Source organism: Trachemys scripta, chromosome 11 (assembly GCF_013100865.1).
Source record: "Trachemys scripta elegans isolate TJP31775 chromosome 11, CAS_Tse_1.0, whole genome shotgun sequence".
Classification (NCBI taxonomy): Eukaryota; Metazoa; Chordata; order Testudines; family Emydidae; genus Trachemys; species Trachemys scripta.
Genome location: NC_048308.1, coordinates 40544543 through 40564407, shown reverse-complemented (window position 1 = coordinate 40564407; position 19865 = coordinate 40544543). Strand labels below are relative to the sequence as shown.

General features: G+C 40.6%; 1 protein-coding gene across 5 annotated transcripts in view; it reads left to right on the top strand.

The window, feature by feature from the left end:
• The first annotated feature begins 467 nt into the window (after positions 1-467).
• LNPK (lunapark, ER junction formation factor) overlaps positions 468-19865 on the top strand; it is a 69762-nt gene continuing 50364 nt past the window's right edge. For 2 of the 5 annotated variants that reach the window (XM_034785430.1, XM_034785427.1), the window contains exons 1-5: positions 468-564; positions 5813-5902; positions 9674-9718; positions 11528-11715; positions 16508-16566. In XM_034785430.1, the coding sequence (XP_034641321.1) occupies positions 5876-5902; positions 9674-9718; positions 11528-11715; positions 16508-16566 (319 nt within the window). In that variant the 5' untranslated portion in view covers positions 468-564; positions 5813-5875. Of the gene's footprint in view, positions 565-5069; positions 5345-5812; positions 5903-9673; positions 9719-11527; positions 11716-14045; positions 14107-16507; positions 16567-19865 lie in introns of those variants that run through there. The other 3 variants (XM_034785429.1, XM_034785428.1, XM_034785431.1) reach the window with 3 other exon arrangements.

Genomic DNA, 19865 nt, shown 5'->3' with positions numbered 1-19865 from the left:
ATTAGATGGGCAGGGTCGGGCGGAAGTCTGCGCTGCTGCTGTCAAGATGTGAGCGCCGACAGAGCCACCCACCAACGTGCATTGTATTTATTCCCCGGCAAAGACCTGTCAACACGAGCACGCGTGCATCTCCCAGCGCCCACACGCGACGCGTGGCCCCTGACTTCCTTAACTAAAAAGCAACGCTGCGAACGCTCAGAAAAGCGGGAGCGAACGAGAAACGCCTCCACCCCCCTTGCCCGGCTCCTTTCCGAGGCCAGGCGGAGTGCGGGAGCCGCCATGTCCCCGCGCCGGGTGCCCCCTCTCCAGCCGCCCGCCCCCTCTGCTCTCCCATCCTCTGCCCTGGCCCGGCGGGGGGCTCGAGGCTCCCGCGCCGCCCCGACGGCCATTGGCACAGCAGCGGCGGCGCTCCCCTCTCACGTGATCCGGGCTCGGGGAGCGGCGATTGGCTGCGCGCGGCGCGCGGTGTTTGATGGGAGAGCAGCTGGGCGGTCTGTGGCCCTGTCAGCGGCGGCGGGAGGCGGCGGAGGTGACAGCAGGATGCGCGGGGCAGGCCCGCGGCAGGTACGGGGGGGGGCTCGGTACCAGCGTATCCCGGGGCTCTGCGCTGGCCGGCCGGGGGCGGTTCCGCAGGCGGCCCGGATGCCCGGTGGTTGGGGGCCCTCCTCGGCCCGGCCCTGGTTCCTGGCCGCTCTGCCCCGCGGGAGGGGGCGGCGCTCAGCTCAGCTGCTGGAGCTTCCCCCGCAACCGGCTTGACAGGCGGCCCCTCTCCCTGGCGCGCAGGCCTCGCGCCCTGCAAGAGCTGGGGGAGAGGGGCGGGTCTCGTCCTGTTCAATAACTAGTTGCTAGTGAGCTCCCAGTGCACGGGGCCGTGGGCGACCCGGGAGGCTGGGGGAGGAGGACAGGAGAGCTGCAGCTTGTCACAGCAGCTTGTTCTCCATGTGCCCGCACACGAGAGTTGTGCCGTTGGGGGTGGCCCCGGGAAAGCCTCTATGGGTTTGTTCCTGCTTCTGTAAAGTACGGTGCAGGTGGCACAGTGTTATGGGAGCATGTTTCATAAGTGATTTGCAGACAAAAGATAGTTGCGAGTGGCTTACATTAGTTTCCAGTACAGCTATCTCAGTACAGGTAGCCTCACAGCAGCGTTGGTGTCTCTTGGCTAGTCTGTTTTCATGGGCAGCTGTAGAAAACTAGACTGAAAAAAGGTGTTTAACCAAACCACTCATTAATTCATCATCAAATGCACAGTCTACTAAGGACCGTTTTGCCAACCAGAGTGACCATGGTTGATGCTGTTGCACCAGACAGGGAAGTTCCCAGATCTGGCTCAATACTGTGAATCCAGTAAACTCCTTAATTGATCTTTGAAGTCCCGTTTGATCCTAAATCTGTTTTTAAAATAAGGTTTTACAAAACTTAACACCATCAAATATTTCCAATGACATTTAAAAAACTAATCAATAGAAAGATTTTTAGCAGATGTTCCTCTACTGGGTTTGCAACCCAAACACTGGCGCGTATGCTAATCTATAAGAACTTAAAATTTGAGGAGGAAAAAAACAACTAAAATTAAGTTCAGGAGTCTTTTTTCATTGCTCAAACTGAGATGCAAAAACAGGCAGCCATAATGGTGAAAAACAGACTTGATTTTAAGAATTTGTTTAGTAATCTAAGGTTTTTGCAACATAGGTAAGGAAACATTTAAAAATGTTAACATTGTAGTCTCAAAGGTCTATCCATCCTCAAGCTTGGATTGTTTCAGGTTGTTCCACACCTAATTGTCTTTTCTGCAGGGTTGGCTTTCTTGAATTAAAAACTTATGATGATACTGGCCAAAAATGCATGTCTAAAACTTTGACTCTTAAATCAACGACATAATATTGATTTAAGAACATAATTTAGGCACCACATTTGAACATGTTGTCAACTGTTTTTATGCAATCTTGACTATTTTTATAGTACTTGAAGATTAAAAAAAAAATCTGGAATAAATACCAAATCATATGTGATTCTAATTACAAAGCATATTGGGGCTTTTTAGTCAAGGCTATGAGGATTATATTTTGTTAGTTAATGGTGTCTTTAAAAGATTTTATTTGGATTTAGGGAATGGAATCCACTCAAAATGAGCTTCCACTTTTTTCATTTGTGGGTGTTGCATTGGCACTGAATTGTCAAGAGAAAGCATCGATGAATTATGGGCAAAAATGGTTTTCTGGTGAAAATTGCAAACAAAACTGTGTATGTCTACCATTGAAGGGGAAAAAAATCCTTGCAATCATCTAATAGAATCTCTTGCATACAGTTTTGTAAACTCTCAATAGTCATCCTTTTGTACGTTATCTGAATTGAGGTGACTTTAAATCTTGAGAATATTGTGCGTAAGGTTGCAAAATTAAAGGATCTAAACTTGATTTTTGAGATCACCTGCATTTTACAAAACACCTATTTATTATAGCAGTGTGGAGAAACCTGAAGCTGAAAATATAGGACTTTCTATATCATTTTTTTTTTACGCCATTTTTTCTCGAAGGGCTGTTGGAGAGTCTGACACTTGTCATCTTTGCTTTAAGGTTAGCGTTCTATTAGAGTTCTAAAGTAAGACAAAATGCTCATATTTCAGTCTTACCTGAAGAAAGCAGTCTGTGTAAGTGCACAATTCTCGAAACAAGTTTAGCAGAACACCAAATTAAGCATGCAGATATTCCTCTGATTTTTGCTATTAGTTTTTCCTACAGTTGTTTTATATGGGTGGGACTTCCTGCTCAGTAGTTGACTAGTCAGCTTCCCTTAAAAAAAAAAAAAAAAAAAAAAAAAAAAAAAAAGAAGAAAGCTTAATCTGAAACTTTCCCTTCTGCTTCATTCAGTCATTTAATTTTCACAACCATTCAGTTTTCACATAGATTTTCTTGATTACTATAAAGTAGTGTACGGAAGCTAGTTTATCTGGTTGAAGGGATACTGTCAACATATTTTATCTCTCAATTTAGGAATTTACTGTAAAATGTTTCCACATAACTTTTATCTTAATTGATAAGGTTTGACACTTAAATTATTGCTTTGCAGCATTGGGGTAGCAAATACTGCACATGGTAACACAGTTGCATTTTCAGTAATATGTGATGATGATTATGGAAGTAGGTTCTATCACAGCACTGACTATCACTCGGAGTGAAAAGAGGAAGTCTACTCGTGCTGGTGGAGACAGAGGAGGAAATAAGCTGTAACTTGCTATTGGCATGAGGGCATGAACAGGAAGCAGATCTAGGGAAGGGGAAGTTTTGTCATGGTGGATATTAGGATGTTAATGGTGTATGTGTGAAGTAGAGTGAGCAAGACCCTTGGATATTGTATTTATGGAGGAGCTGGAGGAAACCTGTCCTATGGTTGTTTGTGAAAGAGCTGCAGAAGAAAGACATGGGGGAAGAAGAGTGGTACTGGAAGGGCTGGCAGATAATGTACTTCATGTGCAAACCAAAACAATGGGGAATGCTTAATCTTTCAAATAGAATACATGTCATATAAATAAAGAGTAGTAAGTTTACTTGCTTCTCTAATTTAGCTGTTCATATCAGATATCATTCCTTTAAAAGTGTCTGATTTTTCAGAACAGTACACTAAAGCAAGTCACAGTTCTAGTCCATATGAACATATGTCCATCCATACCTGCATTTTGGCAAGCCTGCTTTCTTTCTCAGATATTTGTCAAATAAGTTTCAAAATAGATAAGTGATACTAATAAAGCTAAGTTAAATATAATTGTCTGTGTCCTTTTAAAGAATGCAAACTTTCTGGTGAGTAATTAGACACATTGTAGCTTAGCCCTTCTTATATGATTTTGCAACAAAAACTGCATCTCTTTTTTAGAAGTGTTCAAGAGCAAAGTGTCTGCTCAGAATGGTCCAAATATATAATACATATTTGGCATACACAGCCTTGCATGTGACTGCCAAGTAGATGTTATATAAACTTAATGCTAAAAAAAGTTTTGTTAAAAACAAATATATTACCCTTTCATTGTGGTCTCTAGTAGTAGTAGTAGCTATCCACAGGGACCCAGAAAGTAGTTGTGCTTTTCCTTTTCTGCAGCTCACCCCTCTTGATTAGTCATTTGGCAGCAGCAAAGTTGATCTGTCCATCTGTTCTTTTGCATTAATTTGGCAGTAGTTCAAATACTGATTTTTCTTAGCATCTTTAAGGTTTGTTTTCAGAAAATAAGACTTAACTGCATTCTCATAGTTCTGGCTTCCATGGACATTTTTGGTTTTCTTAAACGGTGAAGAGGTACTTAGCTAAAGCAGTATTAGCTGTAGTGAGTGCTATGTGTACTGTATTATTACCGTGTTCTGACAACCTCTTAAACTTTTTGAGAAGAAATCTGGATCTAGATGGAGTTTCTGTATCTTTAATTTGGCCAAAGATAATTAGTAATGGTAATTTAATACCTTTGCTAAAATGAAGGAATATTTCTCTTAGAGACAGTGTCACTTCAATCTCCTGAGTTCAAAACACTTGGTACAAACCCTTGTTTTGGGTTTGGGATTATTACCAGGGATCCTAGCTTTCTGTGATTAAAACCTCCCCAAAATTCTCTGATTAAAAAACTCCATAAAAATCCGTATTTTTCCACAATTAAAATGAAATGCTGAACTTTAGTTTCCCTAGCCATGATATATATAGGTCTATCTGTTGAACACAATGTTTTATTGATGGACTGTAGAACCCCATTTATCTGAGCCTCCATTATCTGCCTCTCTGTATCATCTGAACCATACATGCCCAAGCCCCCATCACTGTCAGCCCCGGGCAGCTGGTGGTGCCGTTAATACGGAGAGCTGGATAATGGAGGCTCGGATATATGGGGTTTTTATATATATATAAAATGTAAAAATTAAAGATTCTCTATAAAAATGCAAATTCCTTGTTTTTCCATGGCAAAGGGATTTCTAGAATCCCTGATTATTACAAATAGGAATTTATAACTTAATTTTTTCTCACTTATTTATAGATAAAAATTCTAAATTGAGGGACTAAAATGGTAGCAAAATATACAATCTTTCATCTGTAATTCTCTCTGAACCCATCTCAGCAAGCTCGTGGTTGAAGGTTGTTGGTTTATGATTGCTGTTCATTGGTTTCTGAAGTAATTTGGTGGTTATTCCATTTTTCAGTGAAGCATCCATATAGTAAAAACTACATTACGATTTTTGCTGATTGGAATCCTTGTCAGTCTTGGCAGACAGCTGGACCTGGAGACTGACCTATCGCTGCACCATTGCACTGCTGCTGGCTGGAATGTATATCTTCTGGGCACAAAGAGAGGCCAATCTGACACATCACAAGAGTATTCAATTCACATTAAATTTGAATTTGACAAGTTCGATTTTTTTTTTAATGTGGTCTGAATTTTAAATAATCTGCAATTGGAATTAATTTATGGCTAATTAAATTATATAGCAGTTAAATAATTCTCATTTGCTAAATTATAACTTTTGTGGCACTTTAATGAAGACAAGGGCTTGGGTCTCTGACTACTAGTTATTTTGTATTTTGCTTGTAGATAGATATCTCCAAAGCAAAACATAAACTTGCCCACAATCTTGGTAGGCTAATTAGTAGAATGACTTAACAATACAAAGAGGTTCTAAAACTGGTGGCTGGAGTGCAGGATAATGTGAAGAATTTGGAGATGATAGACACCTGTATGCAGTGTTATTTAATTTATATTCTAGAATGCAATTGTGAAATATCACCGTAAACATCTTAAAATGTACTTTTGGCGTATTCTTAAACAGTAATGCTTTACTTTTAGCTGTGAATTCCATCAGAAGATTGTTATAAGCAACCAAAACAACCTATTTCCACAAATTAAAAAATGGGTGGATTAGTGTCCCGATGGAGGGTAAGTAAATCTTATTACAATATAAAAATTTTTACAGGTAGTTCAGAAGACTAAAATACTTTGATATGGTTTAGAATAGAATTCTGTATTTGTTCATGATACTTTGGTCAAAAAACTGTTCTGAATCTGAAATTTCTAGTAATTCATCTATGTGCTGATTGAAAACCAATAATCAAATAAACATTGGTCATGCTACCCAAATGGAAAACTGCATAGCTGAATAGGCCTGAGTTCAGAATCCACTTAGGGCATGTCTTTACTAATAGGCTGTTTTTGTGCCTTACTTAACTTTTACTGCTTTCTTTGTCCTGCCTTTGGACCTTGCTTTGAATTTGTAACTGTTGGAAATGTGGTGAAGATGGCTGTCACTTTAGGGATTCCTTCAGACATCCTTTTCTAGAGCTAAATAATCACTTAACACTGGATCAGGACAGATGTAGCAGTACATACAGGTTGTAATTTGGTTGCTGTTCCTGAGCCTTTTAACCTAGGTACTAGTGGATAAATCAAGGAGAGTATAATCCTTTATCTGTCTAGAGACTTAAATATATGTACTAGTATAAGAGCGCCTACCAAATATTTAAAAATAGAAGTGAGTCTCCCTTCCTTCCCAGTCTGAAGGAAAACTAGCGTCTTTAGTTTACACGTTTGTTGTTGGAATGTGTGAGGAACTTATGGCAAAGTTAGGTCAAAGACATGAATGGTGAAGTCTGGTCATTCTTGCCTCTTGCAGGAGTAAGTTCCATAGTCCTAGGTCGTCCTTGTTTTTTTGGCATATCTAAGTGTGAAAGCTTCCTTTACAAAACACTTGTAAACTGCAAACTATTTAAAGCTAACCTGAATTCACTGTATATTTCTCAAATGTGTTGAATGCCCAAAGAATGTCTTGAGTTTTTAACCAAATACCGCATAAATCTTGTCCTCTAAAGATTTAACCTGTCAAATTTGTATAATGGATGTTTTACCAGGCCCTTAAAGGTAAAATATAACTTTCCTGCTCATGTTGTGCCATTTGGCTGACACCTCTACTTGAGTTTGAGGGGGACCCAAACAAGATAATGAACAGGTTGAGATGTTGCTTCATTTCTCAAAACTCAGTGTTTTGGAAGATGGAATCTATTCCTGAAAGATTCTACTCCTGTTACCTGCCTCTGGAGATTTCCATTACTTGCATCTGAAGAAGTGAGGTTCTTACCCACGAAAGCTTATGCTCCCAATACTTCTGTTAGTCTCCAAGGTGCCACAGGACCCTCTGTTGCTTATTCCTGAAAGGAATCCTCCTGGGAGGGGAAAATATTCTGTTTGCATTTACTAGTAATTTTTATTTAAAACAAACACACAGGCAGTCATGTTCACATGACTTTTTTGTTGGAATGTGAGGTTGGTCTCTGCTATTCACATCTCCTCCCTTGTTTCATTCATCTCTTCATTAATGTATTTCCTTTCCTTCCTTCCTCTCCTCATTTATTCCATATCCTACATTCATAATTGTCTCTGATCCTACACAGGTGTTCTGCCTTTCACATGTATTCTCTCTTTCAATCTTCCTCCAAGTCTGGTCTACCTCCCTCCTTATTGCCACTGTATGTTTATACCAGATCACTAGCACTGGAAGTGGGTAGAGGAAAGGTGAGTCCCAGAGAACAATGAAGGGCAGCTCTCCTGCACAGCAGAGTTCTTAATTTGTAAAGAAAAAGTTGCCGGTGCTCAAGCAATTGGGTGCCGGAGCTTAACCAATTTTTTTTTTTTTTGCAGCAAGCTAAGTTTCCGCTAAGCTGTGCGGCAGTGCAGCTGCCTATTTAGTGCCGCACATGCACTCAGGGCTGCAGTGGGGAGCCCCGGACCTGCCAAGGCGCTCCTCCTCCAGACCCGCTCCAGCCCAGCCCTGGACCTGCTGCGGCTGGGGGACAGGCACCCCTCCCCCGGCCTGCCCCGAACCTGATCCGGCCAGGGGACAGGTGCCCCTCCCCTGGCCCTGACCCAGCCTGGCCCCGAACCTGGTTCGGCTGGGGGACAGGTGCCCTTCCCCAGCCCGCCCTGGTGCTGTGGGGAGAGAGCTGGGGTGGAATCCTCTCTATCCTCACCATAGCCCGGGGGAGACCCACTGCACTCCAAACTCCTCATCCTAGCCCCACCCCAGAGCCCGCACCCCCAGCCAGAGCCCTCAGCCCTCTGCACCCCAACCCTCTGCTCCTGCTCTGAGCCCCTCAACCCCGGCCCCACCCCAGGGCCCTCAGCCCTGTGCCCTCACCCCCAGCCGGAGCCCTCACCCCCCACCGCACTCCAACCCTTTGCCCTAGTCCTGAGCCCCCTCCCACACTCCAAGCCCCTTGGCCCCACCTTGCCATATTAATTTTATTATGTGCACCAATATGGAGGTGATGTATCACATGCCGTCTCCATAGTGGTGCACATAACAAAATGCATTCCGCACATGAGTGGGAAAAATTAGAGGGAACACTGGCAGCAAGCCCAGAGGTGTCGAGGCTATGAACTGCTAAGCCTGGAGGTGTCAGGGATCAGCCCTGGAAAGTCCTGGCACAAATTAGGCACTGAAGCAGATTCTTCTAAGGCAGTGTTTCTCAAACTGTGGGTTGGGACCCCAAAGTGGGTCTCAAACCCATTTTAATGGGGTTGCAAGGGCTGGTGTTAGACTTGCTGGGGCCCAGGGCTGAAGCCCAAGCCCCACCACCCGGGGCAAAAGCTGAAGCCCGAGAGCTTCAGCCCTGGGTGGCAGGGCCCAGGATTACAGGCCTTTGTCCTCCCATCCCCCTGAGTGGTGGGGCTTGGGCTTTGGCCCCCCAACCGGGGCAGCTGGGCTTGGGCGGGCTAAGGCTTCGATTCTCTGTCCTGGGGTAATTTTTGTAGTCAGAAGTGGGTTGCAGTGCAGTGAAGTTTGAGACCCCCTGTTCTAAGGGCATGTCTACACTACAGACTTAAGGCGACCTATGTTAGGTCAACTTCCAGCCCCACAGTAATTAGTGTGGACATCAACCACCACAGTACCCTCCTTCTGTTGGTGGTGTGTGTCCTCACCAGGAGTGCTTCTACTGACTGTGGGGTGGGGTTGAGAGCCAGGGTTCTCAGCTCTGCACAGCTCTCCACCAGGAGCAGAGGCTAGCTGCCCGGGCGTCTCAGATCTGAGTGGGGAGCTGGGCAGGTGCAGCCTGGCAGAGAGCTGTGGGCAGCTGGGCTCTAGCTGCCTGGCTTTCTTGTCAATTTCAGGGCTCCAGCACCTAGTCCTGAAATTGACAAGACAGCCAACAGCTAATGTAAGTAACGCAGTGTCTACACAGAGACTGTGTTGCCCTGACTACACCAACATAAGCTCTATACCTCTTGTGGAGGTAGAGTTATTATGTCGGTGTAGTAGGGCATTTACATTGGCGGGACAAGGCTGTATTGTGTACACTGACATAATTAGGTCGACATAAATTGCCTTATGTTGATCTACCCTGTGTAGTATAGATCAGGTCTTTGAGTGCTTGGTCTGCTGGCAGCGTGCACATCCTTGTTAGTGTGTGGCTTAGGAGAGGAGCCTTTATGAGCAGCTAATGTCAGCAAAAAATGTGCATGGAAAGTGGGTAACTAGTCAATTAAAATGAGTAGGTTGTAGATACTACAAAGTAAAAGTACACTTTATTTTTTGGTTTTGAATGAAAACCTCTTAATCTGTTATCACATACGAGTACTGCTGGCAGGATGTTGTAAATAGAATAACTTGGGTATCACTGTAGAGTTCAATGACGCCTCTTTTCCCTCCCTTGTAAGCAGGCAAAGCCTTCGACAGTAGAAGTGTTGGAGAAAATTGATAAGGTATGTATTTTGCCTCCGCACTATTCCTGTTTTGTTTACTTTAGAAATAGACATCTAACATCTGGGCAGTTTTTTAAAATCACCAAGCTTTTACAAATATGGGAGGAGAGGAGGTTATATACATTTTAATTAGTGTTGGCAGAACTCAATTTTAACTTTTTAGAATTTTGTCATATATCAATGTGTTAAAATTTTTATTTATTTAAAACTATAAAGTTGCAGGAAGTTATCGGCGGGGGATCAGGTAATTATTTAATCCTCAGTAGACAGATTCAGAAAGTTAAAGCTTTATAACCATTAAAACACACATTGTCAACATCACATGTCAATATATACAAAGTAAATATCATTAAATCAAAATCTAAGTTCTTAAGCAGCATTTTTTTACTTTGCCTGTCTGTCTATTTTGATTATTATCAATGGAAATAATTTTTTGTTGGTTTGTGTGCATAAGGTGAAATCGATGTTTACTGACATTTACTGATAAAGAAAATCAAATACTTCCAAGCATAATTGTAATGGAATTAAAATTATAATGGTGCTGATTCCAGACTTGAGCATTGATGTACTAGAGACTTGGAGTTTCAGGAGAAGGAAAGCAGAGAGCAGAACCTCAAAATTAAATGACTTTGAACATTAGTACTTCTTCAAGAAATAGCTACATAAGTTATAGTCTAAGTCTACATTTCAACAACTTGTGAAGTGAATGAATGTTAAATTGGCCTGGTTGGAGAATCTAATTAAGGCTAATGGTTAGGCCTTCATTTTTATATTCTCCAAAAAATGTCACTAGAAGAAAGTCCTATTCATTTGGCTCATTCAAAAAGCTTCAATGTAGGTTGTTGCAACTCTTATTATGGTGGTAAAATAAGACCATGGACAGAATAACTAAAGAGACAGTTCAGTGATCTTGTATGATTCTGGTCAGCATTTGTGAAATATGTCTGTTTATGGAGCAATGACCTGTTTTGAAATATCCAGTCTGTATTTTCATTGGCCAAATTAATGAAGGTGTGCGTAATCCTGTTGTCACTAAAAGCACAAAGCACTGCTAGATCATTTATCCATCTGACAAAAAAACAAAACAGTGTTAAAATATTCAGGACTGTATTATTAATGGGAGGGAGTACTAAAAAAATAAAAAATTGAAGTGGCTGCAATAGCTCAGCTTTGTCACAGGAGGAGATGGTACTATTAAAATATAAAAACATATTTTGAAGTTTCACAGATGCCTGTTAAAGCAACAGTACTCAAACTGGACTGCGGAACGCTTTGCTGTGAACACAAAAAGCTGCCTGGTCCCATGATGCTGGTTCTCCCCCTTGTTTCCAAGTTACTAAATTCCATTAAGACAGCTAAAAATACATATATTCTTAATATCAGGGGGTAGCCATGTTAGTCTGTATCTACAAAAACAACAAGGAGTCTGGTGGCACTTGCATCTGAAGAAGTGAGGTCTTTACCCACGAAAGCTTATGCCCAAATAAATCTGTTAGACTTTAAGGTGCCACCAGACTCCTTGTTGTTTTTTATATATTCTTAATATCACTCTTGGGTTCCTGTAGTTGCCCAAGGAATGTTATCTGCTCATGAATGAAGGGCAATTGGTCCATGCCACAACCAATGTATTAAGGTGTAGTTGATGCTATGAAAACTGTTAGATCTGTTGGACAAACAGTGTCAAGTACAGAAAGCGTGATTGCTTTTGTAATGTTTTCAAATGTCATACTGAAATCCTCAACTTCAACAAACCTAATAAAGCATCAGTTAACTTCAGCCACTAGTCACTTAAAAATCCTTTATTTACAGGAAATCCAAGCATTAGAAGAATTTAGAGAGAAAAATCAGAGGCTACAGAAGCTATGGGTTGGAAGACTACTTCTCTACTCATCAGTTCTTTATCTTATTACGTGTTTAATTGTATATTTGTGGTATCTTCCTGATGAATGGACAGCAAGGCTGATTATGATGCTTCCATTTTTTGCATTTCCATTGATGTAAGTAAAATATGCCTTTTTCCTAACTGCTGTCTCTTTGTTGAAAGGAAGTGGAAAGTGAATCTCAGCAGGGGCCTGAATTTGTTTTTGACAACCCTTGAGTTATCACAACTTGCTGGATTTTCCCTTTAAAATAGATCTGAGTAGTTAGGCACATGCTTTTTTTATGTTTTTGAGGGAAATGTCTCTGCTGGGTCTGGGTTTGGAGTGGAAAGATTTTTCTGTTCAAAAAGTGTCAACATCTGAAGATGCTTAGCTTATCAGAATGATACTCAGTAGGGTTATGTAAATCTGAACAGCTTTAAAATCAGTTTACAGTTGGGTTGAAGATAAGTTATACTCCTGTTCTGAGGTTTTTAAAGGGATATCATCAACTCAAAATCTAGTCCTTTTAAAAATATTTAAATTATTAGGGTACTACAGCTACTCCTAAAATTCCTGGACCATTTTTATGGCTTTATTATCTTTTAGATTTTAACAAAATTTTCTCACCCCATTGTCTGAAACAGTTGCACAAACAAAATACTTTGTAGGTAGTCGGAATGCTGGAAACTAAAACTGGAAAAGAAAAATGTTCTAATTTTTCAGTTTAAGTTCATTTTAGGTGCAACTAGCAAAACTATGTGAACGTTCAAGTTGAATTGATTTTTTTTTTTAAAGTTGATAGTGTCCCTTTAACGTGCATGAGTCTGACATGAGGAGCTGTTTTATTGGAGTATTCTTGACAGAGTTTTTTCTTATTGTAGAATGCTATTAACTCTTTGAATATACAGTAGGAAAAATGGCTGCTAAGTTTATTTTAGTTCTATTTGTTTGAGCTGATTACTTTGCTTGTTAAGTGTCTTGTTTTCAAATTTTTGAGTTTAGTTTCAAATTTTACCCCTGCAGGAACTTAGGCTTGACAGGATTTTCACCTTGGATCACCTTTGTGTGGGAGCAGAGAGGCATGAAGTCTGTTTAGCCTTTTGGGGCTTTAATACAGATATTATAGCACAACTGATTTGTGCAGACTATGGATAGCAAAACTACATGCAAAAGTCTTTTAAAATGCTTTTTGCACATGTAGTAATCTTGCTATTCATAATACGTACTAAGTTGCTATACAGTATTGATGTTCACTTGAAAATGGATGTGCATTTCATGAAATAAAACATGTAGACCAATATACATGTACGGCAATACACCGACTGAACTGATCTGTAAATGAAGGCTCAAGTAGGCTTTGACAAAAGAGAATGAATAGGTTTTGTTTTTTTTCCTCCCTGATAGTATTGTGAAACAGGCTTTTTAGCTAGCCTGCTATTTATGCCAGCCTCTCTCTCATATTCAAATGTGGCAAATGAGTGTAGAAGTGAGTACAGTAACTCCTCTCTTAAAGATGTACTTATGTTCCTGAAAAATGCGGGGGGTTAGGTTCCAAGGAAATTTTTTGGGGGCAGACAAAAGGCATTATATACTGTACTGTGGTGGGGAGGTACCCCGGCTTACCCTAGGGCTCAGGGCTGGGGGTGTAGGGTGTGGGAGGGAGTTAGGGTGTGGGAAAGCGCTCAGGGTGGGGTGCGGGGTCTGGGAGGGAGTTAGGGTGCGGGAGGGCGCTCAAGATGGTGTGGGAGGAGGCTCAGGGCTGGGGCAGGCAGAAGGTGCAGAGCACTTACCTGGCGCAGCTCCTGTTTGGTGCAGCGGGTGTGCAGGTGGCTCTGTGCAGCACAGCACCACCCCCATGGCCGCAATTTTGGGAGCTGCCCCCCGCCACCCTGGCAGGCGGGGCCACCCGGAATGCAGGGGCTTTAGGGGCTGCAAGGCCCTGGGCTAAGGGGCCCCGGGGCCCTGGCCTGCAGTTCTAAAGTCCCTTTCGGAATGCAGCCCTGTGAGACGGGGCAGCTCCCTCCCTTCCTCCCAGAAAGTCCTAAGCATTGGGAGGGAGGGAAGAAGGGAGGGGGAGGAGGAGAAGAACTTGTGCAATGCTCTCTTGTAAAGTCAGCCAAATGACGTTATAAGGGAGCATTGCACAACTTTAAACAAGTATGTTCCCCAATGGAGCAGCGATGTAACTTTGAAACAACGTTAAGTGGGAGGACGTTAAGTGAGAAGTTACTGTATTGCCATGTTCAAGGGCCTGTCTTTTTCTACTAGTCTGATCTTCTAATGGATCTTTTGTTCTCCTGTTTTTCTAAGTTCAGTACACATTTCATTTTTGAATGATAGGCTTCCATGAAATCCTGGGTCAGGCAACCACCAAGCATATGAATGTTTAAAATTAAATTTAGGTTCTTATGACTTGGAAGCATGTGTCTGATTTCCCCCCCCCCCCCGAATCCAGTCCCCTTCAGTTTTCTCTGGCAGGTATGAATGGCAAGCAGCTGCCAGCATGTCTTCTCTCTCAGTCAAAAGGTGAACCTATGTTGAATGCCTGGTGCCATCCAGTACTAACTCGAGAGATTTTTCTGCCTTAAGCAAACTGGAAAATGTCTGCCTCCCCCACCTTGCAGTCACTCAATAACAGTACTGTGTTATGTCGCTCCCACAAGGTCTGAGCATGTTACTGATGCTGGTACAGTGAGCTAGGTTCTAGGAATATGTAGCATGTTTAACTTTGAAATACCTACATTTAAATAACTGAAGACTTGGGAAAAACAGTGGCACATAAGAAGGCCTCGCTTCTTGAAACTGCAGCTACTTCCATTCAGAATTATTTTGTCTCATTCCTTCAGCTGAAACTTTAAATAGTTTAATTCTCTGATAATTAAATTGATAAGATTCTTCATTTAACCTTTTAAATTTGAGAGCTGGAGTGGACATTTTATAGTCCTAAAAAAGAGAATTTAGAGTGGAAACTTCAGTATTAATAGCACTATCTGGTTGCTCAACATATAGTACTAGGTGGTGGGGGTTGGGGGAAAGAAACTTGGCTTGGGAAAAAATACATAATTGTTAAAGGAACTAATGCTTCTGGGTTTATAGCCTACTCTCCAAAACAATTTAAGACCCTATAGACATATGATGCATCGTTGTATCATCACTTTATAGAGAATAGGTGCCACTCACATGACATATAAGGAATATGTCAGCAATCCTTATACTACTTTATAGCTATTTTAAAAATAGTTATTAAACCATGAATTTGAAAGCGGAATGTCAGTATAGTATGCCTTTGTTAATCCTGTCTCTGTCAATGATTTGTTCTCTGTGACCTTCAGCAGTCACTTCACCTACATACCTTGACACCTGCATCTGGAAAGTTGGGATAGTAGTTAACTAACTTATCTCTCAGGGATTGTGTGCCTATTAATTGTTGTAAGCATTTTTATAATGTAATATATAAATGCTAAGTATGTGCTTATCAAACAGCGATATTAATGTGTTACATTAAAATGTGCTTATTCTTTGTGATGCTAAACATGATTTTTGGTAACTCTTTGCTTTAACCTCGTGCAGACCTCTAATATTTATTATTGGCTTCATTTAATTCTGTGTCTGCCTTTGGATTTTTATATAGTGCCTATGACAAACAGGGTTTTATATAAAATTCTCAGTGAGGCTTGAAAATCTACTTGCCACTAGGGAGTTGGTAGATTTTCCTGACAACAAGCAAGAGGGGCTGAAAGCATCAGTTTAAGTAGTATTTAAGTTATTTTTTTAAAATAATAGTTTCTAATCCTTATGCCTGAAAGGAGAACCTTACTACTGTAAAATGAATGTAAATCAGTGCAGTTTTTTCTTCCTAAGAGTGCAGATAAACTGCTCCATTGTCTCTGCTAATATTCATAGTCTTATGAAGCAGCAGGATAAAACTGACAAGAGGTGGGTCAGCATCACTGCTGCTATTCAATTTTACAGGACTCTGACAAGAATAATGTCAGTTTACTCTTCTGCTTGGAAAAAGATTTAATGTAGCAAGTGCACAATAACGTTTTTTTGTGGACCTTTCTGGTATGACCCCTCCCCATTAACCTTCCAAATCTTCAGTTTTTTGAGTATAGCTGGTAAGTCTAGTCCTCAGGTTCGTATATGTCTGATAACTATTTCAAGGAGTAACCTGCAAATGAAGTTGTTTGCAGCAGATTACTTGAGCAGCATAGTCCTTGAATTTATAATGTTTCTACATGAAAATCAATCCTTGCTTGAATCCTTACATATTATAATATGTGACTAAATATGTGCCAGTCGTTTATTTTTAAAATTCTTATTATTATAGGTTTTACTGATTTACTTTTGGAGGGTATATATTACAACTTCCCCATGAAATATGACATTGCCATTGTGGCTGCTTCTTCATTAGCTCTTCACATAGTAATAATTTGTTTCATTATATTTTAATAGAAACATGACTGATTTTATGTAAATCAGTGCTGTGATGGGAGGAAATGCTGGCGCATCATTCATAACTTCCCACTTTGTAATAGATTTGTGAAGATTTTCACTATTTTCTGCATAGTTGCTAAGGATGCTTTCCTTGAAGGAAGTGATTATAGATAATCTACTTTGAAAACGAGGTGTTACAAGGGAAATGTGACCTAGGAGTAATGTTACTTTTTCTGTTGGTGTCCTTTGCAACATTTGCAAGAAATGTTGGAGGGGAACAATGCCACCTTTTGTGAAAATGTTCGACACTAGCTGTTCTGTGAAACTTGAGTTTCTATTAAACCTTCAGAATAGGCTACTTGTAAACTGTTTTGGAGGAGTGCTAGTCACTCCATAATTGAGGGTGAAGTTAGCTTCCCATTACAAATTCAACTATTTTGAGTTGTTTTATTAGTCTTAAAGTAAAATAACTTCTTTTCCCACCCCGCAGAATCTGGTTTATAAGAACAGTGCTCATTTTCTTCTTTTCCAAAAGAACAGAAAGAAACAGTAAGTATCTTTTCAGTCTTTTTCAAATGCTGTGGAACTAATTAGTAGGACTGAGACTCAATATAATGGTATACAGGTACTTATATTAACTTCCAGGAGAGGAATGATGACTTCTTGATTGAGGCACAGAACTGGGACTTGGTAGACTCTTAAATTCTGTTTCTGCCACTTACTTCCTTGGAAAGTCACTTAATCTCTTTTCTTCCCATCTCTAAAATGGCCTGTGGCATACAATAGTCCAATCTCCTTTGGGTTTCATTTACTTTTGAGATAAGAATACATGATCTAGTGGTCCCTTCTGGCCTTAAACTCTATGATTTTGTGTGAGAGACTCATATGGCCCCCTGACTAGAATATAAGCTCGATTGAATATAGAGCTTCAAAAATGTTACTACAAGTACTCTGGCGGTATTTTGACTGTCTTAACTTTCTCATGCTATGAGTAAGGGCAGAGACTGTTTATATGAAATAAGTTCTAAGGCTACTGCAATCTTCATTGTTTGTAGCATGGCTGTAATAGTATGCTATTAAAAAGCAGCAGCATCTTCTAAATGGGAAAGTGAGACAGGCAAGCATCATTTTCTTGATGCAATATTAATATGTTGTATTTTGAGAGCTGCCTATCCACTGCAATGGGAATTCCTGATTTTTTTTTTTTTTTATAGTAGTACAGATAGGTGGCATGAGAATAATTCAGAATGTTCAAAAGGGATGGCCAGAGTTCTAATAAAAGGATAAATTCTAAGGCAAAATTTAAAAACAGGCATTTGTGGTGGCGGGCCTGTCCATATCATTTAGAGTTCATGAAGAGACCTCTTCATTAAAGGCGAGATTGCCTTCAACACACCTTACTGATGTATGCGAAACAGGTAAAGAGAATTGAGATTTGGCCCTGTGTCTTATGACTCAAAGGAGATTCAAGAGTTGTACTTGGGTTATTTGAAACTCCTTGTAATTTACCAAGTTAAGCAACATAACTTTTTGAGCATCTTTCCTCTGATTCAACACTGCTTAAATGTTTTAGATATAAATATACCTATAGCTTTATTTTTCAATGTGTTCCAGGATTATTTTCTTTAGAGATGAAAGTGTATCAGTGTCTTGTGCTAATATGTTGCACTTTTTTCACTTTCTGCAGTATCTGTGTAGTTTGCCTGGATATTTTAAGTTTACAGAAGTTTTAAACTCAACAGACTAACTTAATACTTTTTGTTAAACCTGTGTGTTGAGGGAATTTTTATGCAACTTGGAACATGCCAATATGAACTAAGTCTAACCATTCCAGGAAATGGGAAGGACAAAGCTCTCTACCTTAATTAAAAAGCTAGTGTCAAATTTTATTTGTTAATAGAGCTTGGATTACCTGAAAGCAGTGGGAATTTGAATGGGCAAAGGACACTAGGTTGTAATCTTAAACTGAACAATTTTGGCCAAAAACTAAACAGACTAGCTCAGACTTCTCTTCCTCCATACCCTTTTCCTTCTGAGTACAACTGTTAAACTTAATCCTAGTGACAGTGGGGTGGGAGTTTCTATTTTTGTTCTAGATGGGGCTATTCTGGGAGGCCAATCTTTTATCTTGTCTCTTTCTCTCTCACCACAAGCTGTAGTGGGGGAATTTATATTTTGCAGGGGAAGGTGAATGGTTTACATACTGCTTGATATTCTGTGTGTGGCTGTTGGGGGAGGACGGATAATGAGACTGTTGAATTGACCCACCATCATATGCTTGATGAAGCTTGGTCTCACTTTCATCAGATGCACGTGGTGGTTTCCTTGCTTTCTCAGCGTTTGACCAAAAACAGAACATGGAGGAGAGTAGGATGGTTGAAGATTACCTTGACTAAGGCAGAGGTGATGGTAATAGGTTGAGAGATTGGATCTTCAGGTGATGTGGTCGGGGGGATTTCAGTGTCCATTATTAAAATGTGTGTCAGGAGAATGCAGATAACTCTTCCTTCAAGAGGCCTTCATTTGGGAATACTTTAAGACCTTTGTTTCTAGGGTGTCTGGGATCCATGTCACTAGTATCTCTTAATCTGTTTGGTTAGACATTTGATGTGCTTTCTCTGCTCTGGACCTAGTCTAGCCCTTAGGACTTTAAAATTTTTTTTTATTTAAATAACACTGGTTCCAAAATACTGGCTATATGGTACTGAGTCCTTGTTGTTTTCATCTGCTAAATTTAGCTGAGCGCTAAAATATGACACTTTCCTAATAGTGAGTTCCAGGAATTGCCACAGGGAGGTCATTTTAACCACCACTGGGAGGTGCTCCGTGAGGTTAACTTGTGGATCACTTTCCTTTCCACTTGTAATCTGTTAATTTTTATTGCCTGGGTCACTTTAATTGCCCATGCAGGTAAAATCCCATGGGAAGCAAGTCTAAGGGGAAAAACAATTGAAGACAGTTGGCAGTTTTTCGAAGACACATTATTAAGGGCACAAGAGCAAAATATCCCACTGCGTAGGAAAGATAGGAAGTATGGCAAGAGATGACCCTGGCTTAACCAGGAGATCTTCAATGATCTAAAACTCAAAAAAGAGTCCTACAAAAAGTGTAATTTGACTGAGTTTCCAAAGGATGAATATAAACAAATAACAAAAATATGTAGGGGCAAAATTAGAAAAGCCAAGGCACAAAACGAGATTAAACTAGCCAGAGACATAAAAGGAAGCAAGAAAACATTGTACAAATACATTAGAAGCAAGAGAGAGACCAAGAACAGAGTAGGCCCATTACTCAATGAGGGGGGAACGACCATAACAGAAAATGTGGTAATGGCAGAGGTTCTTAACGACTTCTTTGTTTCGGTTTTCACCAAGAAGATTGGTGGCGATTGGACATCTAACATAGTGAATGCCAGTGAAAACGAGGTAGGATCGGAGTCTCTAAAATAGGGAAAGAACAAGCCAAAAATTACTTAGACAAGTTAGATGTCTTCAAATCACCAGGGCCTGATGACATGCACCCTAGAATATTCAAGGAGCTGACTGAGGAGATATCTGAGCCGTTAGCAATTATCTTTGAAAAGTCATGGAAGAGGGAGAGATTCCAGAAGACTGGAAAAGGGCAAATATAGTGCCCATCTATAAAAAGGGAAATAAGGACAACCTGGGAAATTACAGACCAGTCAGCATAACTTTTGTACCCGGAAAGATAATGGAGAAAATAATTAAGCAATCAATTTGCAAACACGTAGAAGAAAATAAGGTGATAAATAACAGCATGGATTTGTCAAGAACAAATCGTGTCAAACCAACCTGATAGCTTTCTTTGACAGGGTAACAAGCCTCGTG